The sequence below is a fragment of the Spea bombifrons genome, chromosome 1 (genome assembly GCF_027358695.1).
Source record: "Spea bombifrons isolate aSpeBom1 chromosome 1, aSpeBom1.2.pri, whole genome shotgun sequence".
Classification (NCBI taxonomy): Eukaryota; Metazoa; Chordata; class Amphibia; order Anura; family Pelobatidae; genus Spea; species Spea bombifrons.
In genome coordinates, this window is record NC_071087.1 from 77147325 (window position 1) to 77168785 (window position 21461).

Below are 21461 nucleotides of genomic sequence, written 5' to 3' on the forward strand. Positions count from 1 at the left end.
AATGTTTGGCCTGTGTTGTTTACAGGGCTGAATTGGGATTTTGGGAATAATATGGAAGAAAAGAATCAAGACTCCAGAAAGCCAACACTAGCACAATTTGGGGATGGAGGTACACTCTAATCTATATTAAGAAAAGGAGAAAAGGAAACAGATTATGAATATGAAAAAATAGCTCATGTTTTGCATTGCGTTTTCTGAACTTCCAGGTTCCCCAGCTACTTTTTCAAGAAGAGTGAGAGTGATTTTTATAAAACCAGTTACAGGGCAACTGCATAGCACATACAAGATGGGTATAGACCATACTGGCTTCAAACAAAGTTTAAAACATAATACATACTTGGAGTCTTTACACTGGTCATCCCCTCCAAAGCACAGAACATAAAAGGCTTTTCACTGTACACCTTGGCTAGTTAAATAGTGGCTGAATTAGTTCCCAAAAGCAGGTCTGAATATTAAAAAAAATACCTGGTTACAGAGCCATAAGCTTAAAAGCATTTCTGTTATGAAAATAACATTGCTTTGTAGATATATAAACTGAACCACACAATATGAAGAAAATAATAAATAACACCATGGATTAGCCGTTTACAACATTATTCTACACCTCCAGAGTAGCTTACTCTACCACATTCAAACCAAATGTTTTATCATTTGTTCGTTTCTTTTTACAGGCAGTGTTTCTTTACTTTTGTGCCAATGTTATATGATATGTGAATTCACTCTATGACACAAGGGATTATGCAATTTAATCTGTTCTATAGTTTGCATAACAATTTCTAATACTATGGAGGTTATGTATAAATGGTGATTCCGGTGTAAAGTGTAACCAATGGAATGGTCCAATCAGCAGGATAGTTACACTGGATGCTATTGGGACAAGACATGTCACCAGAAATAATTAAAACAGTTTGCTATTTATGCTATTGTTCTCCTTAATATAGCTGTTGTAGTTAGATTACTTGTAAAATAAATTATAACACACATCTGATTAGGATACTTATCTGTGTCATCAGGCACAGCCTAATATCAGGAAAGTGCACATCCTTACAAATTCCAACCAATCAGGTAGAAAAGGTACCCGAGTGGAGGATAACAGCAAGACAAGGCAACTGTAATGAAAGCGGAAATACTTATGTAATCCAAGGTCAGGGTTGGTCCAAACATTCACAAGTAAGGGTACCAGAGTAGCAGAACCCCACACAATAAACACAGGAACACCTGGGCAAGGGTTCACAAGTACCCGAATGACCTGTAGGATTGCCAGAAGCTCATCTATATGTTACCGATTTAGCTGTATCATTTATGGAGCCCCATGAATCACTAAGGCTGTTGTGTTCTTTTGACAATTTATGACCTCCAGCTACATTGGGTGCATAATCTTAGATTGCATATAGCTAGCAGCTGACTGAATAGGTGCAACCGGACATGCATGCATTGTAAGGGATCTGACACGTAGCTGAACAACATGTGGAGACAAAATTATTGGTGGTATGCCATTTAAGGGTGGCTCTATAAAGAAAAAAATAGTACCACATTACCCTGAATTCAAAACATAACTATATGATATTCCACACTTTGACATATGGGCCACACCCTGGCTGGTTTTTCAAGTTAAAAAATATGACTTCATAGGTTAATGGAAAATAAAGGGGACTTTATGGGCCATTTTTTCCACACCGCATATACATTTCTCATGTTGCTGACTAGCACATCTCAAGTGATCTAAAGTAAAGTAAATTGACAAAACCATGTAATTGGTTGCAATAGCAATTGCTCGGCATTTATCATTTTCACCTGAGCTGTTTCTTAACCCCTTAAGGACAAGGGGCGGTCCCTAAACCCATTGAAAACAATGCATTTTGAGCCCGTACACGTAAGAGCTTTGTAATTAAGGGGTTAAACATAATCCCAATATTTTGAACACTTAACAAGAGATCTTTACTCCTTTGATCTTCATACTTATATCCACTGTGAAACATTTGTAGAAGCTTTTAGGGGAGTTGGTGTTAAAAGAACTTGTAAGGAATCATTTTTAGTTTCAGCATGACAGAAGGTGATAATATTTCTAAGGTTCACAATATATTTTGACATTCCTTCCGTGGCTTCTTCAAACATGTTGATCATTTATAATCTTTCAAGTATTATTTGGAATGGCACCACTTTGTCTACTTAGTGCTTTGATCTAAAACCTTTACTAAATGGTCAGAAATGAAAGCATCTGATGCGAAGATTGGAAATTAACAGAAGTATAATTAGAATTGGTTTGGTACTGTGAGTGCCATCACTCCTTGTGATCACTGTAGTTCAACATTACATTATCAGTTCCAAAGTATAACCTGTAAAATATAAAGAACAACATGTCCAACTTAAACAGACAACACAAGATATGCATGGATAGATTACTGTTAACATTTATTAGACAGTTTCGTGAATACCACCAGTATGATCTATTATGAGCTTAGGTATGGGGAAATTACACAAAGGACATTTTGTTCAGGTGAGAGTCAGTTATAATGATATAACATAATGATATAAAGCAATAGGGCTTTTGTGTTAATAATTTCAGATATTCCTTATAATAAAGTGGCTACACTTTGAGGAAAAAAAATTGTAATAAAACAGCAGCAGACAATAACTGCTTGACAATGATCGCCATTAAGTGGCTACTAATGTTAAATTTATTTGGTAGTGTAACGGGTTCACCAAGAGAGCTGTAGTAACTCCCAGAGATCACCCACATGTATCCTCCTGTTGTCCCCGGAATCACTTCCAGCACCAGTCAGCATGCGCACCTTGGAACCCTGCTATGTGTACCCAATAAGTAGACACAACTACCTTGAACTGAGAACAGCAGGAATGAACAGTTTATTGTTGTAAAACATAGACTGATATAGCCAAAGAACTTCATTAACATAAATTAACATTGATAAACAGGTAGTTAACCCAACCTTTAATCCCCTTTAGGTACTGAATATCCCCCTGGTAGCCATCCTGTTAATGGGATTAGTTTAACAATGGAGTTCCTGCCTGTTTGGCAGCAAGGCTGGAGCCATCTCTGAGTACCTTGGGCCCCTGTATGACAGGTCATTCTGTCACAGGTAGTACAATTATTTCATTTTATATCACTGTTAACCTGGCCTTTATCTAGTACTTTTCAATTATCTTCTTAAAATAATGCTTTATAAAATGAAGAGAGTTTGTGTGGGCTGTTTACCAAACAGGATTACCATATAAGCCAAGGATGCTTCCTGCCAGGGGTGTTATTTGGTCTAAGACCTCCCTGAAGACTCTTACACTAGACAACCATGAATTAGGATCTTTAGGGTCATGGATGTAAGCAGCCTGCTACACCCTTCTGATCAGATTTATTTAAGATTTGGACTGTTGTAGAAGCCAGATGTATCTAATCTAAGGAATTAGGAAAGGGGCTTTCCTACAGAGAATCTGGGAATTGTCCAGCCTTAAAAATATGATAATGGCCTGTTACTAGGGTGACCACATTTTTTTTGCTTCCTAAGCATAAACGGTGTTGCTGACATGCCTCGATATCGAGGCATGTCACAACAAAACACCCCTACCCCGATAGCCTTGTGATTGCTCCGAAGAGCAACCACAAGTGCCATCATGCAAATGACATTTCTGTAACTCACAAGATGGTGTCACTAACTGAAAATGAGTTCACAAACTCTCAAGAGGGTCTGGATGCAGGTACACCTCACAAAGGTGGTCTTTTACCTCCCAAATAACCTAACAAACCCATGCATGTCGGGTATCACTGTGTTGCGGAACACATATTGGGGTGTTGTTTGACACAGACATATACCAGGTGCGGTAAATTCAGGGCCGGCCCTACAATGGAGCCGACTGGGGCAATTGCCCCAGGCGGCACTTTAGAAGGGGCGGCATTTTGCCGCCCCAAGCGTTTTTTTGTTGTTGTTTGTTTTGAAGCGGAGGAGAGAGAGAGGGGCGCCGAGTGGTTTTCGCTTACCCGCTCGGCGCCCCTCTCTCTCTCTCCTCTGCGGCGAGTCTCCCTGATCGGTCTCGGTGCCGGCTTGTAATGATGAGCGCCGGAAGTGGCGTCAATTTCCGGCGCTCAGCATTACAAACCGGCACCGTGGCAGAGCAGGGAGACTCGCCGCAGGACTCTTTAAAGGTAAGCACCGGGGGGGGGGAATAATGGCGTCAGCGAAGTCGGCGGCGGGGGGGGGGCGAATTTTAAACTTCGCCCCAGGCGGCGTAAAGTCTTCGGCCGGCCCTGGGTAAATTCATACTTGAAGTACAACGTGTATGAAAAAAATTCAAAAAAGATTTACTACCATAAACTTTGACAAAGGCTGGTGGTAGAATTAGTGCGTGGAAAGGGTTAAAATACCAGCATTTGACGATTTATTGCCATATAAACAGAAAAAAGCCTAAAAGTGCACCAGGAGCCTAAAAGTCTGTACGAGCGACCAACAGAGACTCCTGTTGGTCGCTCGTACAGACTTTTAAAACCCCAATGCTGCAACTTACACTGCAGATCCCACTGGTCTCCCTGTTCTATCAGTTAAATGTCCGTACGAGCGACTTTATTGGTCGTTCGTCCGGACATTTAACTGATATAACAGGGAGACCAATGGCATCTGCCGGACAAGTTACGGCACCAGGAGTTTAACAGTCTGTACGAGCGACCCTATTGGTCACCAGCAGGGGGCTCGTCTGCCATCAACCATTGGCAGACCAGCCCCCTGCTGACGACCAATAGAGTTGCTCATACGGAGATTTAAACTCCTGGCGCCAGAGCTGCTGCGGTACGCGTTAACCCCATATTAACCCCTTAACCAGGAAAAACGAAGAAAAACCTGAACACGAAGAATGTCCACGAATATTCGCCCGAAGAGAAGACAGGAACAGGCGAATATTCGCGGAATACGAAGATTTTTTTCCCCACCGAAGACGAGCACGAAGACGAACACGAAGAGCCCCCTGGTGCCCAAGTCTAGTAACTACTACCCGTGCCTCTAGGGGGCCCAGTGTGACCCCTGCGACCCCTTCATCCTGTCTCCTCGTACCGGTTCAAAATTCTGACCTGGACCGCATGGAAGGGCCTTCTGACCTGGGCCGCACGAAAGGGCCCTTTCTAAACAATTTTGAACTGGCACGGGGAAACAGGAGCGTATCAGGGGTGGTCATGTGACTCAGCAGTGAAACTGAGGCTGCTCACAGAGTGTGGATAGCAAGCTGCAGGAGCAGTGAGAGGTAAGCAGGGGCGGGAGGGAGGTGAGATGTATGTAGATTTGTTTGTGTGTATACACCGTATTTGCTCGATAATAAGACAAGGGTTTTTCAGAGCAAATGCTCAGGGCCGTCTTATAATCAGACCTCAAATAGAGGTCTGACTACAAGACTAAGATCCAGATCCCCCACAGCACTGCAGGGGACCTGGATCCCCCCTCTGGCACCGGTAGACGTATGCATGATGCGCGCAGACAAGATACACTGCTGTCGGCACTTCTGCCGGGACTTTTATGATGGCCAGCAACAGTGGAGGTTGTGTACTAGCATTGCGCAGACGTTCACCGGCTGCCAGAGACGAGGATCCCCCGCAGCGCTGCAGGAGACCTGGATCCTCCTCTCTGACAGCTGGCGAATGTGTGCGCGATGAGCACAGGCAACCTCTGCTGCTACCTGGAGCACTGGCGTGACCTTACCTTCCGGTGCTCAGTCACAGAAGCCCTGGAAATACAAACAAAAAATGCATTTTCTCAATCATAGTTTTTATTAAATATGTAAAATGTTTACATGTGAATTACCGTATTTGCTCGATTATAAGACGAGGTTTTTTTCAGAGCAAATGCTCTGAAAAATACCCCTCGTCTTATAATCGAGGTCTTATAATCAGACCTCAAAATGTCCGGTGGGGCCATGCTACTTACCGGGCTTTGGTCGCGAGCAGCAGGAGAACAAGAAGCTAGCAGCGTGTCACAAAACTCTGCCTCCCCCCTCCTTCCTCTGGGGGCGGGGCCAGAGAAGTTGCACGCACAGCGGGCCCCTGCAGAAGTCTTGAGTGAGAGATCAGCAGTTCAGGTAAGGGGGTGGGGGGCTGGGGGGTTTGAGCGTGTGTGTGTATATGTGATTAATGGAATGAATGAGTATTTAAATGTTTGTGAATGAGTGTGTGTTAGTATGGATGTGTAAGGGTGGTGGTGGTAGCATGGCATAGGGAGGCTGTACTCACACTCCTATCATCCTAGGTTCCAGCATGTACTGGCTGCCTTGGCTTGATAGGGGTGTGATTGCTGTTACCAGTTATATATATATCTCCAGAAATGCCTTTTAACCCCCTATATGCCACTCTGCCCCATGATATGCCTTTTAACCCCCTATATGCCACTCTGGCATATAGGGGATTAAAAGGCATATCATGGGGCAGAGTGGCAAATAGGGGGTATAAGGCATTTCTGGGGGCAGAGTGGCAACCCTGGGGGCAGATGTGCATAACTGGGGGGGCAGGTTGGCAAATAAAAGGAAATAAAAAAATATATATTTTTCTCAATCATAGCTTTTATTAAATATGAAAATATTGTTTACATGAATTAATATTTACTAGTAAAACTTTTTTTCCTATAGGGTAGTCTTATATTCAGGCTTTTTGTTTTTTTCCTAAATTAATATTTAGATTTTGGGGGGTCGTCTTATAATCAGGGTCGTCTTATAATCGAGCAAATACGGTAATATTTGCTAGTAGTCTTATATTCAGGCCTTTTTATTTTCTAAATTGATATTAAAATGTTGGGGGGTCGTCTTATAATCAGGGTTGTCCTCTAATCGAGCAAATACGGTAGATATATATGTATGTAAGCATGGGTGTGTACTTGTGTGTGTGAGAATGGATGGGTACTTGTGTGTGTGTGAACATGGATGTGTTTGTGCGTGTGTGAGCATGGATGTGTAATTGTGTTAGTGTGTGTGTGTGTGTGTGTGAGCACTAATGATCTGAATCAATGGGAATACACTGCATTTTAGCCAACTGAGACCCTCAAACAATTTAAAGCCTTCTCTGGACTCCATTAATGAGACTATGCCTTAGGTAAGGTGCTCAAACCCTAAAGTTTGGTCAGTAATATGCTCAACAAAAGATATACAGAAAGGGGAGCACAGTCCAAATAGCATAAAAGGCTTACACATTCAAATTCCTTTGGTACATGCTCAGAATTGTGTAAGCCTTTTATGCTATTTGGGCTGTGATCCCCTTTCTGTATATTTTTTATTCTGTTGTTAAGCATAAACATGTGACGCTACAAATTGCTCTAAAAAGGCATCAGCACTATGTTGTGTGGGGCACTACCAAGTGCAACACGGTTGTAAAGGGATTTATAGAATTCAACAAATTAATTAAAAAGATCAAACTGTTCTGAGTTCATGATACAGTATACATACAGGCAATTGTACTTTACAATGTCGCGCTTGCATCGCCACTTAAAACACACATCGTTTTTGTCAGCAAAGTCATGCATATTAAAAATAACCAACACATTCAATTGAATTCCCATGAGGCTCAGCCAGACATACTACTTATATGATGCTGGCTGAGCGTCATGGGAAGTGAAGCAACAGTAAAGCTGCAGATGCTAGCTGTGAAGTAAAATTCCCATGATTCTCAGCCAGCCAGGTGTCCACCATAATGCATCATTGAAAGAGTAGTCCACAGCAGCAGAATGTTTTTTAGATTAAAAAAGGCTAATGTTAGCCTCCCTCTCAGGACCCTTACACACTGCCTTTACAAACACCTGCCCATAAACACACACATACACTGCCTTTACGCACACATATACACTGCCCTTACACACCTGCCCATAAACACACATATATGCATACACTGCCTTTACACACACACATATACACATACACTGCCTTTAACCACACACACATATACATGTACACTGCCCTTACACACACACACACACACATATAAACTGCCCTTACACACAGGTATATACACATACCTGTACTGCTCTTACACACACCGGCCCATACACGCACACACGCTTACAAACACATACATACACATACACATACACTGCCCTTACACCCCTTTCTCCCCATCTCTTACCTCTTCCTCCATCCTTCATTCTTTATTCTTCATTCTTCATCCTGTGGTGGGAGCGCGAGGCCTGGTACTTCAGACCTCTCTTTATTGCACCCTCATCACTACGCGTCTGCTATTGCTGCAGAGTGCAGGGATGATGTCATATCCCCGCGCTCTGCATTATTTGCCGGAGCGGAGTGATTAGGGAGCAGTAAAGTGAGGTCTGAAGTAACAGGCCTCGCGCTCCCACCACAGGATGAAGGATGAAGAATAAAGACACCATGGACATTTTTAAATCCCTATTAAAATATAGTAGTATACAGTGTTAACAGCTATATGAAATAAAATAAATGAATAAATAGGGCAACCATCATTTATTGCTTAGCAATACCACACCCGAATCCAAGGTTTCCTTCTAACTGTGTTTTGTGTTTTTCTCACTTGCCAACTCCAAACTCTCCCTTCAGCTCACTTAATATTCTTATGCCTCCCCACAAAAGCACATCCCATTAACACGCCAGCTTTGCTATGCCTCTTTGGAGCCACACCTTGACACTGATTTAATGTTGCATTGTTGGCTCCATTGACTTTCAGGATGCCCGAGTAACCTGTTCCAGCAGCTGCAGGAGGTGATCTCTTCTTTGGAAACATGTGTCTTTTCCTTGAAAAGTCCAACTCTAGGTGGACCTGTAGATTGTCATGCCATACCGTTGCTGGACTCACCTCTCTCCAGTGTCACCATACTCACACCTGTCGCAAGTGGACTGAACCAGGTATATCCAAATATGTGTAACTCTTATACTATTATTAAGATTACTGTAACAATATGGGCAGTTTTTACAAGGATAGCTTTGTGCATTGTTAGTCTCATTTGTTACCATTGAGGTTTATTACTATTGAGCTTCATTACTCCTTTAGTAAATAGTTCATAATGTAAATACAAACATGGTGGTGTCTTTATTTAGCAGATTCCACTTGTATCACCAGATGGGGAGCAGCACTACCTGCAGTCTGAGATTTCTCATTTGCGGGAACAGAACGCAGCCCTGAGGTTCAAATTGATGTACATGGATGTTGAACTGGACAGGTCAAAGGTCACACTTGGAGACACCATAGAGGAGAAGGAAAAGCTACAAGCCGAGGTATTATTTGGTTTATTGTTTGTGCCATTAGAGGTTTACAGTCATTATTTGAGGGATCGGCATCAGACATGAAATCTGGTCAAGTAGTGTTGTGCATTGATATATTTGGCAATCTTCTCTAACTATGGTTTCAAATATTACACATAACAACACTGACATAGTCTAAAGATTGATGATTCTCAGGTCATAGATTTGAATTGCCGTTTTTGGTTCTATTCAAGTTATTCTATTTTTTTATTATGGAAACCACGGTAGACAAGTTGCTGAGTGGGGTCATTAGTGGAATATTAGTACAAATGCCATTCCAAAATGAGTTGTAGATTTTCTTAAAAATAAACTGGGGATCTCACTTTGCAGATGTTCAGAAAATATACTAGAAAATATACTGTACCAGAGAACATGGTAGCCTATTACTCACTTTTTGTCGATGAATTACAGTAGTATGAATTTAATGGGTATCAGTCCTTCAAAGTAGTTGTTTTTGCTCTAAGAATGCAGTCAGAGATCCTTTTTATATATATCTGCCTTTGCACATTCCCATTTCTGTTTTCTTCACATATAACACCTTCTAATTTTCTTCTTGTTTTTGCTAAAGTTGGCCCTCTTCCACTCTTTCACTTCTGCGATTTCTTTTTTTACCTAAAGGAAAAGATGCTGCAAGAACTTCTAGATAGGGACGATTCTCCTCAACCCCATTCAATACCAAACAGTCCTGAGGCCGAAGCTCCAATTTCTGACCTTGCTTTTTCAACAAGCCTTCACACATCTAAAGTAAGAAATCTACCTAGAGTTTTATTAAAGACATGTATTTATTTCATAGATTAAATAGATTGCTTTTATTTTGTTAATAATAATAGTCCCTTGGTGGTAATTTTATCAACAAGGTGGCATCAGAGAATATGAATGGAAAATATTTGTTGCTAATGCATATTCTCATACCTCATGTAACATGCATCTCAAGTGGGCTCAGGTTGGATCCTGGTTGATGGCCTGTCCCACATACTTTGTTTCTGGCTGCAGCTAAAGTGTATAGCTTGTGGCGGTGTGTATCTATCCCCAGTGTGCCCTGCACATCAGTACACATTACTCCAACACCTCTATTGTCCCTATATCATTATTTTTATCCAGGGATTATTCATAGAACTATAAAAGAAAACCCCCTACACCCTTTTGAGAAAATTGTCATGTGCTTAAAAGGATTTTTTTACTTAATTTGGATCAGAGTAATTAGGGGATTAGTTGAACTTGATGGACTGTGTCTTTTTTAGCCTATGTACAAATCTTGAAGTTATGTATTTCTCTCTGTCTTAGGCTCCCTTGTCAATGCTTCAAAGTCTTATACAATATCTTCAGACTATCCCTGGGATCCAACTCAAACAGCCTAGTGCTCCTGAAATTCCACCCAAAGGCTTAGAGGCTGAAATTGAACGACTGAAAGGGTGCGTGTGTACTTTATTTGATCATAGACTATATCGGTGCTGTCCAACTTTGCTATTGCAGATTAAGGTGACATACCAGCATTGAAGGTATCATTATTTGTCTCTGTTAGGTGACATACCAGCATTGAAGGTATCATTATTTGTCTCTGTTAGGTGACATACCAGCATTGAAGGTATCATTATTTGTCTCTGTTCCATTTAAGATTTTTTCATCTTTTTACATGTATTATTAAAGGTCTGGTTTTTACTCATTTGTTTTGAAAGCTTCGCAACTTTCCCCATTTGCTTGTACTGTATATTGGTTCTGTCCAACTTTGGCTGGATTTTGTTAGATCATCAGGCTGGGGAGAAGACCTAGGAATACTAGCACAGATACACATGCACACCAGCACAATCTCATAGCTACACATACACAATCACAGTAATGCTGCAAATACAGTAGCACACTTACACACTAACTAATACACTCTCATACTAGCACACACATATACACACAAACATATACATTCACATTTTTCCTGTGCAAGCAGCCATGATACTAAAGATGGTTCAAGCAACATCACATTACATAAAACTATTGTACTCCCGCCTCTGAAGTATGTTTTTATAACATAATGCATATTATGTTATGCATTATGCATTATTATAATGCATTATTATATTATGCTGTACATTGCAACTTTTGGAACAGGTGTAAAACATTTTACATATACCGTATTTTATGACGTAGCAGAATTGTACCTCCTCAGGCTGTGCACTTGGATTTTCAGTCCTTCTGAGGTCCCTCTGTAATTTGCTACCTTTGTTGCAGGTGTAAAGCTTTTAAACATATCATATATTATGATGTGCCCGAATTGCATCAATTTACTTTATGTAGATTTACATTTTCTTAATGCCTTTTTGTACAGCACAGTGGACCATGATGGTGCTATATAAATCAATAAATAATAATGATGATGATAATAATAAAAATTATTGTCACATATACTGTATATATAGTATACATATAATAATGTAAGTTAAAAAAAAAGATCTAAGCCCATCAAGTTCAACTCTTCTACCCATCCTTCCTGCTATTGATCCAAAAATTTCGCCCTGGACAAATCAAGTGTCTGGTTTGACTATGCAGAGCTTATTGTTAAGCTAGATAATTTAACCTATAAGCTGGTGGTGAGCATGGACATCATATCTGACCCAATAACTCTAAGCTTGGCTGAGAAGTTAATAAAAATCTTAAACTGTGGAGGGGTGAAGAAAATATATAGCTGAAGTGGGTGTAAAATAGTTTTCACTTGGTATTACTATCACTTTCCCAGCTCATGCTTAGGCTGAAATGTTGCTGTATTTTCAGACACCACGACTTCATGAAGCAACTGAATGAACAGCTTTGCGTCGCTCTTAAGGAGTGCAAGACAGACTCAGAAAAAATCAGCATGCATCTTGGAAAACTGGAGTCCACATGTACTGCACTGCGCCTGGCCCTACAATCCAGGTGACAATGAATCTGTCCCAGCAAATCTTGACAGGTTTTCACAACAAACACTCCAAAGACAGAATGTTTTTTAATTAGTTCTCCATCAGGGGGTAGGTAACATTTAAAAGGGACTGTTAATTCTTCAGACTCAAAGTAAGAAAATTCTATTAGTTTTCATGCCATTTTCTATAACAATTACAAAAGCTCAAAACCCTAAAAATTCCACATAAGCTGAAGAACAAAACAAAAAAGGAACAGAAACAATAATCTTCTCTAACAGTTGTTCCTTATTGTGATGTTGGTTTATGATAGTTACATAGTACATAAGGTTGAAAAAAAAACCTAAATCCATCAAGTTCAACCCTTCTACCTAACCTTCCTACTCTTGATCCAAAAGAAGGCAAAAAAAAACCCTAATTAAGCTACTTCGAATTCTGCCATCAGGGGATAAATTACTTCTTGACTCCAAAAGGCAATCAGATTTCTCCTTGGATCAAGACGCTCTAAAATATTAATTCTATTTATATCCCTGTATGTCATGCCTTTCTAAGAAAATATCGAAACCCATATTGAAGGCATCTAATGTATTGGATAACACCACCTCCCTAGGTGAATTTCATACCTTTATTGTCCTTACTGTAAAGAATCCCTTCCTTTGTCGTCTATGAAATCTCCACTCTTCCAGTCTCAGAGGGTGACCTCTTGTTCTTTGTACATTTAATGAACAGGTCACTGAAGAGCTCTTTATATTGGCCCTGCATATATTTATATAATGTTATCATATCCTGACAATGTTTTTCCAGTGTATATAATTAAAATAGTCTGTCATAACTAGTATCTCCCAATCCCCTTATTAATTTTGTAGCCCTCCTTTGCACTTTTTCTAGTTCCATAATGTCCTTTTTAAGGACCGGTGCCCAGAATTGTACCGCATACTCAAGGTGAGGTCTTACCATTGACCTGTAAAGAGGCAAGATGAGATCCTCCTCCGGTGAATCAATACCTCTTTTTATGCATGCCAAAACCTTATCGGCCCTTGCAGCTACTTCCTGGCATTGCACACTGTTGTCAAGTCTATTGTCTACCATTATTCCTAAATCCTTCTCAATGGTAGTTTCCCCAAGGATATTCCATTTATAGTATAGTTTGCATTTTTATTATTTTTACCTTAATGCATAACTTTGCATTTATCTACATTTATCTATGTTAAACCTCATCTGCCACTTGTACGCCCAGTCCCCAACTCTGTCTAAATCCTCCTGCAAAGAAGAAACATCCAGGTTAGTCTGAATTACCCTGCCTAATGACGGTCATTTGATGTCAAAAAATCCATGCTCTTTTATTTTGTCCTTTTACCAAACCATGTGTCTGATAACACATACAACAGATGGAAGTGATATATTTGTATGTGCTCTAGGCCCTAGGCATTCTAAAGAGTGTGGCACTATGAAGGGATAATTCAGTCATTGAAAAGCTATTGAGAAGGCATTTGTATGTTCATACTTAACACGACTTAATACGACTTACACCGTATAGCTATCAGAAACAAGTCTTTACAATTGCTTGGCAGTGAACGATGTCTGAAGACCTACAGTGTGCTGCTAGCTCTTGCAGAGGCAAAGGAGGAGATCCTGCTTGGACAACTGGCTACTGGAGAGTTACTAAATTCAGGTACAACATTAAAAAACAAAATTAAGAGAAGGGAACATATATTTTCATGATCATAAAATCAATGTCTACCATGGTCTGGTTTAGTCTTAGGTTAAAGATTTATAGAAGGTTATAAAAACACAAAGTTGTGCTTAAAAGTTTGCATACCCTGGCAGAAATTGTGAAATGTTGTCATTGATTTTTGGAAAAACTGTCTTTTGTTTAAGGCTCATATAGTGATCATATGAAGCCATTTATTATGACATAGTTGTTTGGTTCTGTCACGGTAACCCCCTGAGGCTGAGGACACATGGGGGTAGGTTTGAGTTTGGGAAGGGGGCACTGGTGGATTCCTGAGGAGACTCCTTACTTGTCTGCCCAGTCTCCTCTTTTGTCTAAGTAAAACTGTGATCATTGGGGGGGCACAGGGTGAATGGAAAACCCCATGTGGTCTGACCTAACCAGACTCCCATGAACTAGCCAGCTATGGGTGCTCTACAAGCCAGGAAATGCTCGATGCGCCTGACCAGGACCTAGCCGCAAATTCTAGGAACCGTGGCGATGTCCGCAGACAATTGGAACTGCTTTGCTACAGACACCTTTTGTCCCACCACGTCTCTCTTTTGAGGTTACATTAAGCATGTGGTGGGCAACACTTGGTGCTGGTTACAGAGAGGGAGCTCGTTTGGGAACCCTGTTTTTTTACCAATCTTTAGGACTGGGGTTTTCCCAGCCACGGCTGTGGCCTAGCTACCGTGCTGAGCTCTCCATTGGTACCCCGGCATTGATGCCGTTCCCTCGGGATCACCCCGAAATAGTGACTCTTTGTGGGGTGGGCATTGCTGGCCATAGAACTGTATGGCAGCGCCGGGCTGTCTGGTGGTTGATGAGATTATACCCCTAATCCTACCATGTCTTGTGTATAAATATCTGTGCTGTCTTCAATAAATTGAGTTCTGTTTTACCCCAAACTAAGTCTCGACAACTGCTTGGGGGGAGGATTACAGAGATTAACCCTTGAGCACTCACGGTAAGGAAGATCTCTATGGTGGAGCTACTCAGTTTGAGTATGGGTCTCCATCACAGGCTCCTTTTAAAATCATAATGATAACAGATATCACCCAAATGGCCCTGATCAAAAGATTATATACCCTTGAATGTTTGGCCTTGTTACAGACACACAAGGTGACACAGACAGGTTAAAATGACAACTAAAGGTTAATTTCCAACACTAGTGGCATTTTAAATTGCAATTAGCGTCTGTGTATAAATAGTCAATGAGTTTGTTGGTTTTCGCATGGATGCACTGTGCAGGCTAGATACTGAGCCATGGGGAGCAGAAAAGACCTGTGTAACAAGGAAATGGAACTTTATAAAGATGGAAAAGGAGATAAAAAATATATCCAAAGCCTTGAAAATGCCAGTCAGTACTGTTCAATCACTTATTAGGAAGTGGAAAATTTGGGGATCTTTTTATACCAAGCCAAGATCAGGTAGACCAAGAAATATTTCAGCCACAATTGCCTAGAACTGTTCGGGATACCAAGAAAAACCCACAGGTAAACTTAGGAGAAAAACAGGCTGCTCTGGTAAAGGAGCACAATATGACAAAAATGAGACGCATCGTCAAGTTGCCGGAAACAAGACTTTACTGCGTCAATGCCACAAAAAGCCTGGTTACAATGCCTTGACACGCCTCACAGCTTCTGGCACGCTGTAATTTGTAGTGACGAGACCAAAATGGTTTACAGCCATAAGCGCTATGTTTGGAGAGGGGCAGGGGCGTAACTAGAAGCCTCAGGGCCCCGGTGCGAGAATCTGTTAAGGGGCCCCCCCAACCCAATCTACCCTCCTCTCACACCATCTACCCCCTCCCCCCCTCTCCCTCCCCCCCTTCTATCTACATTTTTGTTTTTATTTCCTTTTATTTGCCAACCTGCCCCCCCGTTATGCACATCTGCCCCAAGCTTGCCACTCTGCCCCCTGATATGCCTTTTAACCCCCTATATGCCCCTCTTCCTCCAAAAATGCCTTATACCCCTATACGCCACTCTGGCATATAGGGGTTTAAAAGGCATATCATGGGTCACAGTGGCATATAAGGAGGTATAAGGCATTTCTGGAGGCAGAGTGGCATATAGGGGGTTAAAAGGCATTTATAGAGACAGAGTGGTATATAGGGGTTAAAAGGCATTTATAGAGACAGAGTGGTATATAGGGGTTAAAAGGCATTTATAGAGGCAGAGTGGCATATAGGGGGTAAGTGAGGATAATGAGAAGTAGGGAGAGTGAGTAGATAGTGAGAAGGGGCAGGGGGGGAAGTGAGAAGGGGCGGGGGGGGGTAGTGATAAGGGACAGAGGGGGGAGGTAGTGAGAAGGGGCAGAGGGGGGAGGTAGTGAGAGGGGGCAGAGGGGGGGAGGTAGTGAGAAGGAGCAGAGGGGGAGAGGTAGTGAGAAGCGGCAGAGGGGGGAGGTAGTGAGAAGGGGCAGAGGGGGGGAGGTAGTGAGAAGGGGGTGCCAGAGGAGTAGTTGTAGTAGTTGTGAATTATAACTCCCATGATGCCTAGTCATGGAGGACACCTGGCTGGCTCAGCATCAAGGAAATTGTAGTTCACAGCTAACATCTGCAGCTTTATCTACTGTTAACTGCACTTCCCATGATGCTCAGCCAGCATCATGGAAGTAGTATGTCAGGCTGAGCCTCATGGAAATTTAATTCAATGTGTTGGTTATTTTTAATATGCATGACTGTGCTGACAAAAATGAAGCGTGTTTTAAGTGGTCATGCTAGAGTGACATTGTGAAGTGCAATTGCTTGTATTGGTGAGAGCGATTAAAAAAAACCAAAAGTGTCCCTCTTTCACATTTTGAAATGTTGGGAGGTATGCTTGTGTGTGTGTGTGTGTGAGCATGCATGTATACTTGTGTAAGTGGGGTGAGATGGAGTGTGTGTTAGTAAATATAAGTAAGTGTGTGTAAATTAATGTAACTGTGTTTTAATATGTTGTATGTTGGAAGGGGGTCAAAGAAGGCACAGACCAGTTGTGTGGGGGCAATAATGGCACAGACTAGCTGGTAAGTTGGGGGGGCCCGAGGCAGAGGTTCTGGTAACTTAATGAAGTGGGCACTATTGGGTAAAAGTGATACCTATCAGATGTAGATTACAGTAGGTAAAATGAGAGGTAATGTGAGTTTTAATATGTGTTTTCCCCCTGCATCCTGTGTAACAGATAGTACTATTTAACTGATGTTTGTTTAGTTGGAGTCATAATTAATTGAATTTAATGGTTAAACAAGTCAATTATGATATAACATTCCTTGCCATCAGAATTGGACCTCAGGGATATAACACATGCAGCTAGATTAAGGTAAATCCATAGGATATCTAGTACCCTAGACAAACTTTGCTTTTGTCACAGTCCTCCAGCTTTATAATATAGAAGATAACCTAGGAGCCATACCCCTTCCATATAAGTGCCAAGGCAGCTCCATATATTACCTTTATATGTGGGATGAATAGTCAGAATGAGGAATCTGCACACTCGAAGAGAACCCAGGTGCTTAACTGTGCCAGGAAGGTCCAGTTCCCCGGTAAATCCAATAGATAAATAAAGGCTCCAGGCACTCAAGAGTTGCAATGTCAGGCAGATTTATTGAGACAAAGATGTTACGTACCTGACTGAGAGCATCAGCCGCTGCGAGGAAGGGGAAGACCTCCTGCCTCCACACAGCAGCCTCAGCCGCTGCGAAGAAGAGGGAGACCCCCTGCTTCCACACAGCACCCTCAGCCGCCGCGAAGAAGAGGGAGATCTCCTGCTTCCACAGGCAGCCTCAGCCGCTGCAGAGAAGGGGGAGATCCCCTGCCTCGGCACAGCAGCCTCAGCCGCTGTGAAGGAGACCCTCCGCAAAGCAGCCTCCGCCGCTGCGAGGACGAGGAAGACCCCGCATCTCTACGCAGCAGCCTCAACGGCTGCAGACTGAAGACAGGCCCAGTTCCTCCATCTGTACTCGATCCTCTTCACGCCACCTAGTGGCGCCAGCCGAAACTACCTCTCCTTTTACAGGGAGGTTCCGATCATGCCAATCACAAGATGGCTGCGGACCGGGAGTGACGTAACAGACTTTAGAAAATTGGCGGGAAACTCTATTGTGGCGCCAAATCTCATTTCCTGTTTAAAGGCATCAGAATCCTCCTATCATTGCCTTCTGATGGTCGTGCCTATCCTGATAGTGCCCACTCCTCAGTAAAGCTTTCCTGTTTGACTTCTGTTACCGGCCCGGCTTGTTCTCGTTCCTGATTCCGGCTTGCTCCACGATGTTCCTGATTTCTGGTTTCCTTGATTTCGGCTTGCTCTACGATGTTCCTGATTCTTGGTATCCTGATCTCGGCTTGTTTTATGACTATCCTGTACTCGGACTCTCTGATCTCTGTCTGTTGGACTATGCTCTTGTTGTTCTACCTGACAACGGTGTCTACCTATACGCTGAGCTTGACAAAAGAACAACGTTTCGACCTCACAATGAGGTCTTTTTCAAGTTAACCACATATTCAAAAGTGAGAGCTTAAGTAGCACATATCAAAAGACCAATCCAAAATAGTAACGCATGTAGCTTAATTAATGATCATAATTAACATAAACAAATATTCAAAAGTGTACATCCCATAATAAATAAAGGAGATACTTACAGATGTTAAAAGAAACCAGTAACAAATATAAAGAAATATATAAAGATCCATATGAATTAAATCCCCAAAGGAATATATATTAATAAAATATATATTTATATGTGGGATGACATTCATATTATCACTTTAATATAAATGCAGGTAAGTAGATTACATTCTAGCTGTGTAAAAACACTGTACCACTAATTGCCAGCCAAGCCATTATCATACCTGGGAACTCTCCGGGTTTGTCCCGGAGATTGCCGGGTGAGCGCTGCTCCTCCGGTTCTCCGGGTCAAGACCCAAATCCTCCGGGTCACAGGGTCTTTAAATGGGGCTGTTTCCCGACGTCAGCGGGAACTCCCTCGACGTCAGTGTGCAGTCCTGGCTGCAACGTGCAAGGGAAGGCTCCGGGTAGCCAGAGCCAAGAAGTTCCCAGGTATGGCCATTATTGGTGCTTATTTATACATACTCATAGATCAGGGGTGTCCAAGTCATTTTTCACTGAGAGAAAATATGGCCTTTTAGCTTTATAATGCATATTAATCCAGGATTTATTTGGGGGTAATGAAAAAAGCAGTGGAAAAGTCTATCAATTAAATTACTTAAACAGTAAAACAAAGTCCGTCCACAAACCATTTAAAACAAGTTTAGGCAAATAAATAAATAAACTGCACAAGGCTGGAGCACACTGTGGGTACAAGCTAGATTTAAACTGACGCACACTGAGTTGATCAGGGCCGGATTAAGAGCATCACGGGCCTGGTGCTGAGGATTTTGGTGGCCATTTTATGGAAAAAAATAAAATAGACAGAATCTTAACTCCTCGGAATCGATGTGTACTGGATAAAGATGACATCAGTGCTCGGCAGATAATATAGTATAGAATCTTATGGGATTGGGAGTAATCAGTACATCATACACGGGACGCCAGAAGCCACAATTTAGTCCCACTAATAATTTTTTATAAAATATGCAGATCGAAACAGAGTAAATGACACAAAACCTTTACTTTTCCAAGAAAGTTTTGTCCTCTGACTATAAATTCAGGAGGGCATTTTATCTACGGATAAGAAAAAATTAAATAGTTCTATTTATTCCTGCAGTAAGTAAAGTGCCAGGAAACAGATAACCAAACACACACACCAGGACAGGCTCTGACACACCGACACCCAGACACACACACACACACACACACACCAGGACAGGCTCTGCCGCACTGAAGCATAAAAACATGTATTTTCTATTGTATTTTTGCCCCTTGTGTATTGATGCCCCAACCCGGCCCCCTTTAGTATTGATTAATGTCCCCCCCCAACCTTGTGTATTGCCCGCCTTTCCGACGTGACAATCCTCTCCCTGTCAGGAGGAACTCTTCTGTGAGCCTTCCCCCTTGAACGTCACATTTTAAGAGTGGCGGGATAAAGACCTGAGGCACTGCTGCCACTGGGCGGCACGGTGTGTGCACGCCGGCTGCTTTAACTTTGTTAGGTGGCCGGCGGAGCTACACGACGGCTGCTTTGAAAGCTGGCCCACGGAGCGGCCGGCCCTCCGGGAAATGTCCCGGGGGCCAGTACGTCTCTGCTAACTTCAAAGTTGGACACCCCTGATTTAGAAAAAGAGGCAGTCCAACACTTTTAGTGACATTTAATTTCTAACTGTATCCTTTTGTAGTTTGTTACAGTGATTCTAACTGTGGTGACTATTTCTGTATGTTGGCAGAATAATCCAAAGAAAAAAAAGTAAATATTCACATGCACATCTGTGTATATATATGAATATAGGTTGTTCACACAAGTGCACCTGTTAATATTTAGCTTGGAGCGAGAGTCTTCCATGTTTTCTTAGGATTTTATAACAGTTAGTGGACCAAAAGCATTGCAGGTGAGATACAGTGCCCCGACTTTATTATATTAGAAGACTATTAATCTCCCTAATCTTTCATATTGTTGGTAGGATAAAGTAGTGTACACTCAAATTTGGCTCAAATATGAATGTTGAATGAGATGAAAGCTGTTACTGTGTCTCAGGTCTGACAGCTCTTCAGTTGAAGCAAGAAAGAGAAAACAATTCATCTACTTGTGTGCGTTTGGTGCTGTGCTTCATTGGGGCAAACATTACACAAGACACAAAGCTTTATCAAGAAGTCATGAAGTGTCTGCTTTTTTTGTTTCATCATGTTTTTTCACATACAGACATTCTTTTACGCCCATATTTAGGATGGAGCCTTCTACCCAAAGATTTAGAGATTAAAACCAAGCTCTTCATGATGGAGGTGAAGAAGACATTTCGCAGAGAGGGAATGAGTTCTGATAAGAAAGCAGATACAGGAAACCCTACTATACACAGGTAACAGCTAATGCCTTCAAACTGTGTGACAACATTGTTTTTATGTAGATATGTTGGCATTGTTCCCAGTTTATGTTCCGACAATCATACTCACTGGATTTAGGGATCAGGTGTAGAATTCACATAGTGTCAAATACGTTACCAGAAACAGAGGAAGCAACAGAAGTAAGGAGAACAAAATTAAAGACAGAGATTGGAAGAATGGAAACTCATGCCTCATGTAATACTGAAACTCACCTACCTTCCATACACCTAAACCCTTTCTTTATATAGATTGTAAGCTTGTGAGCAGGGCCATCTCCACCCAATATTAGTCTTGTTATACCCCTTGAATATTTGTATTGTAAGAAGCGCTGCATACATTGTTGGCGCTGTATAATTAAAAGTTAATAAAAGTTAATAATATCAAAAAGTAGCGTTCCTATGTAAAAGCCCTTTCCATGTTCAACAGGCTAGTGTGCTGATGGCATAGAAAAACACTGATCCATGTTTGGTGATTATACAAATCATTTATATCATTAATCCATAATTAATCCATATCATCCTCAGGGTACACTGTATCCTCAATTGCAACTCATTGTGGATCATTGGTTTTGCAAGAACCTGCATTCATAAAACAATTTATACAGAAAAATAAGACCACAGACCAGTTTCATCTTGTGTGTTTATTCAA

At 41.6% G+C, this 21461-nt stretch overlaps 1 protein-coding gene across 1 annotated transcript in view; it reads left to right on the top strand.

Annotated features, from left to right (window-relative positions):
- The window catches only part of USHBP1 (USH1 protein network component harmonin binding protein 1), a 49887-nt gene that overhangs the window by 8004 nt on the left and 20422 nt on the right, over positions 1-21461 (top strand). Inside the window, exons 2-9 of the mRNA XM_053468322.1 lie at positions 26-109; positions 8663-8841; positions 9034-9210; positions 9856-9981; positions 10522-10649; positions 12001-12141; positions 13694-13794; positions 20659-20788. Of these exons, the coding sequence (XP_053324297.1) occupies positions 26-109; positions 8663-8841; positions 9034-9210; positions 9856-9981; positions 10522-10649; positions 12001-12141; positions 13694-13794; positions 20659-20788 (1066 nt within the window). The remainder of the gene's footprint in view (positions 1-25; positions 110-8662; positions 8842-9033; positions 9211-9855; positions 9982-10521; positions 10650-12000; positions 12142-13693; positions 13795-20658; positions 20789-21461) is intronic.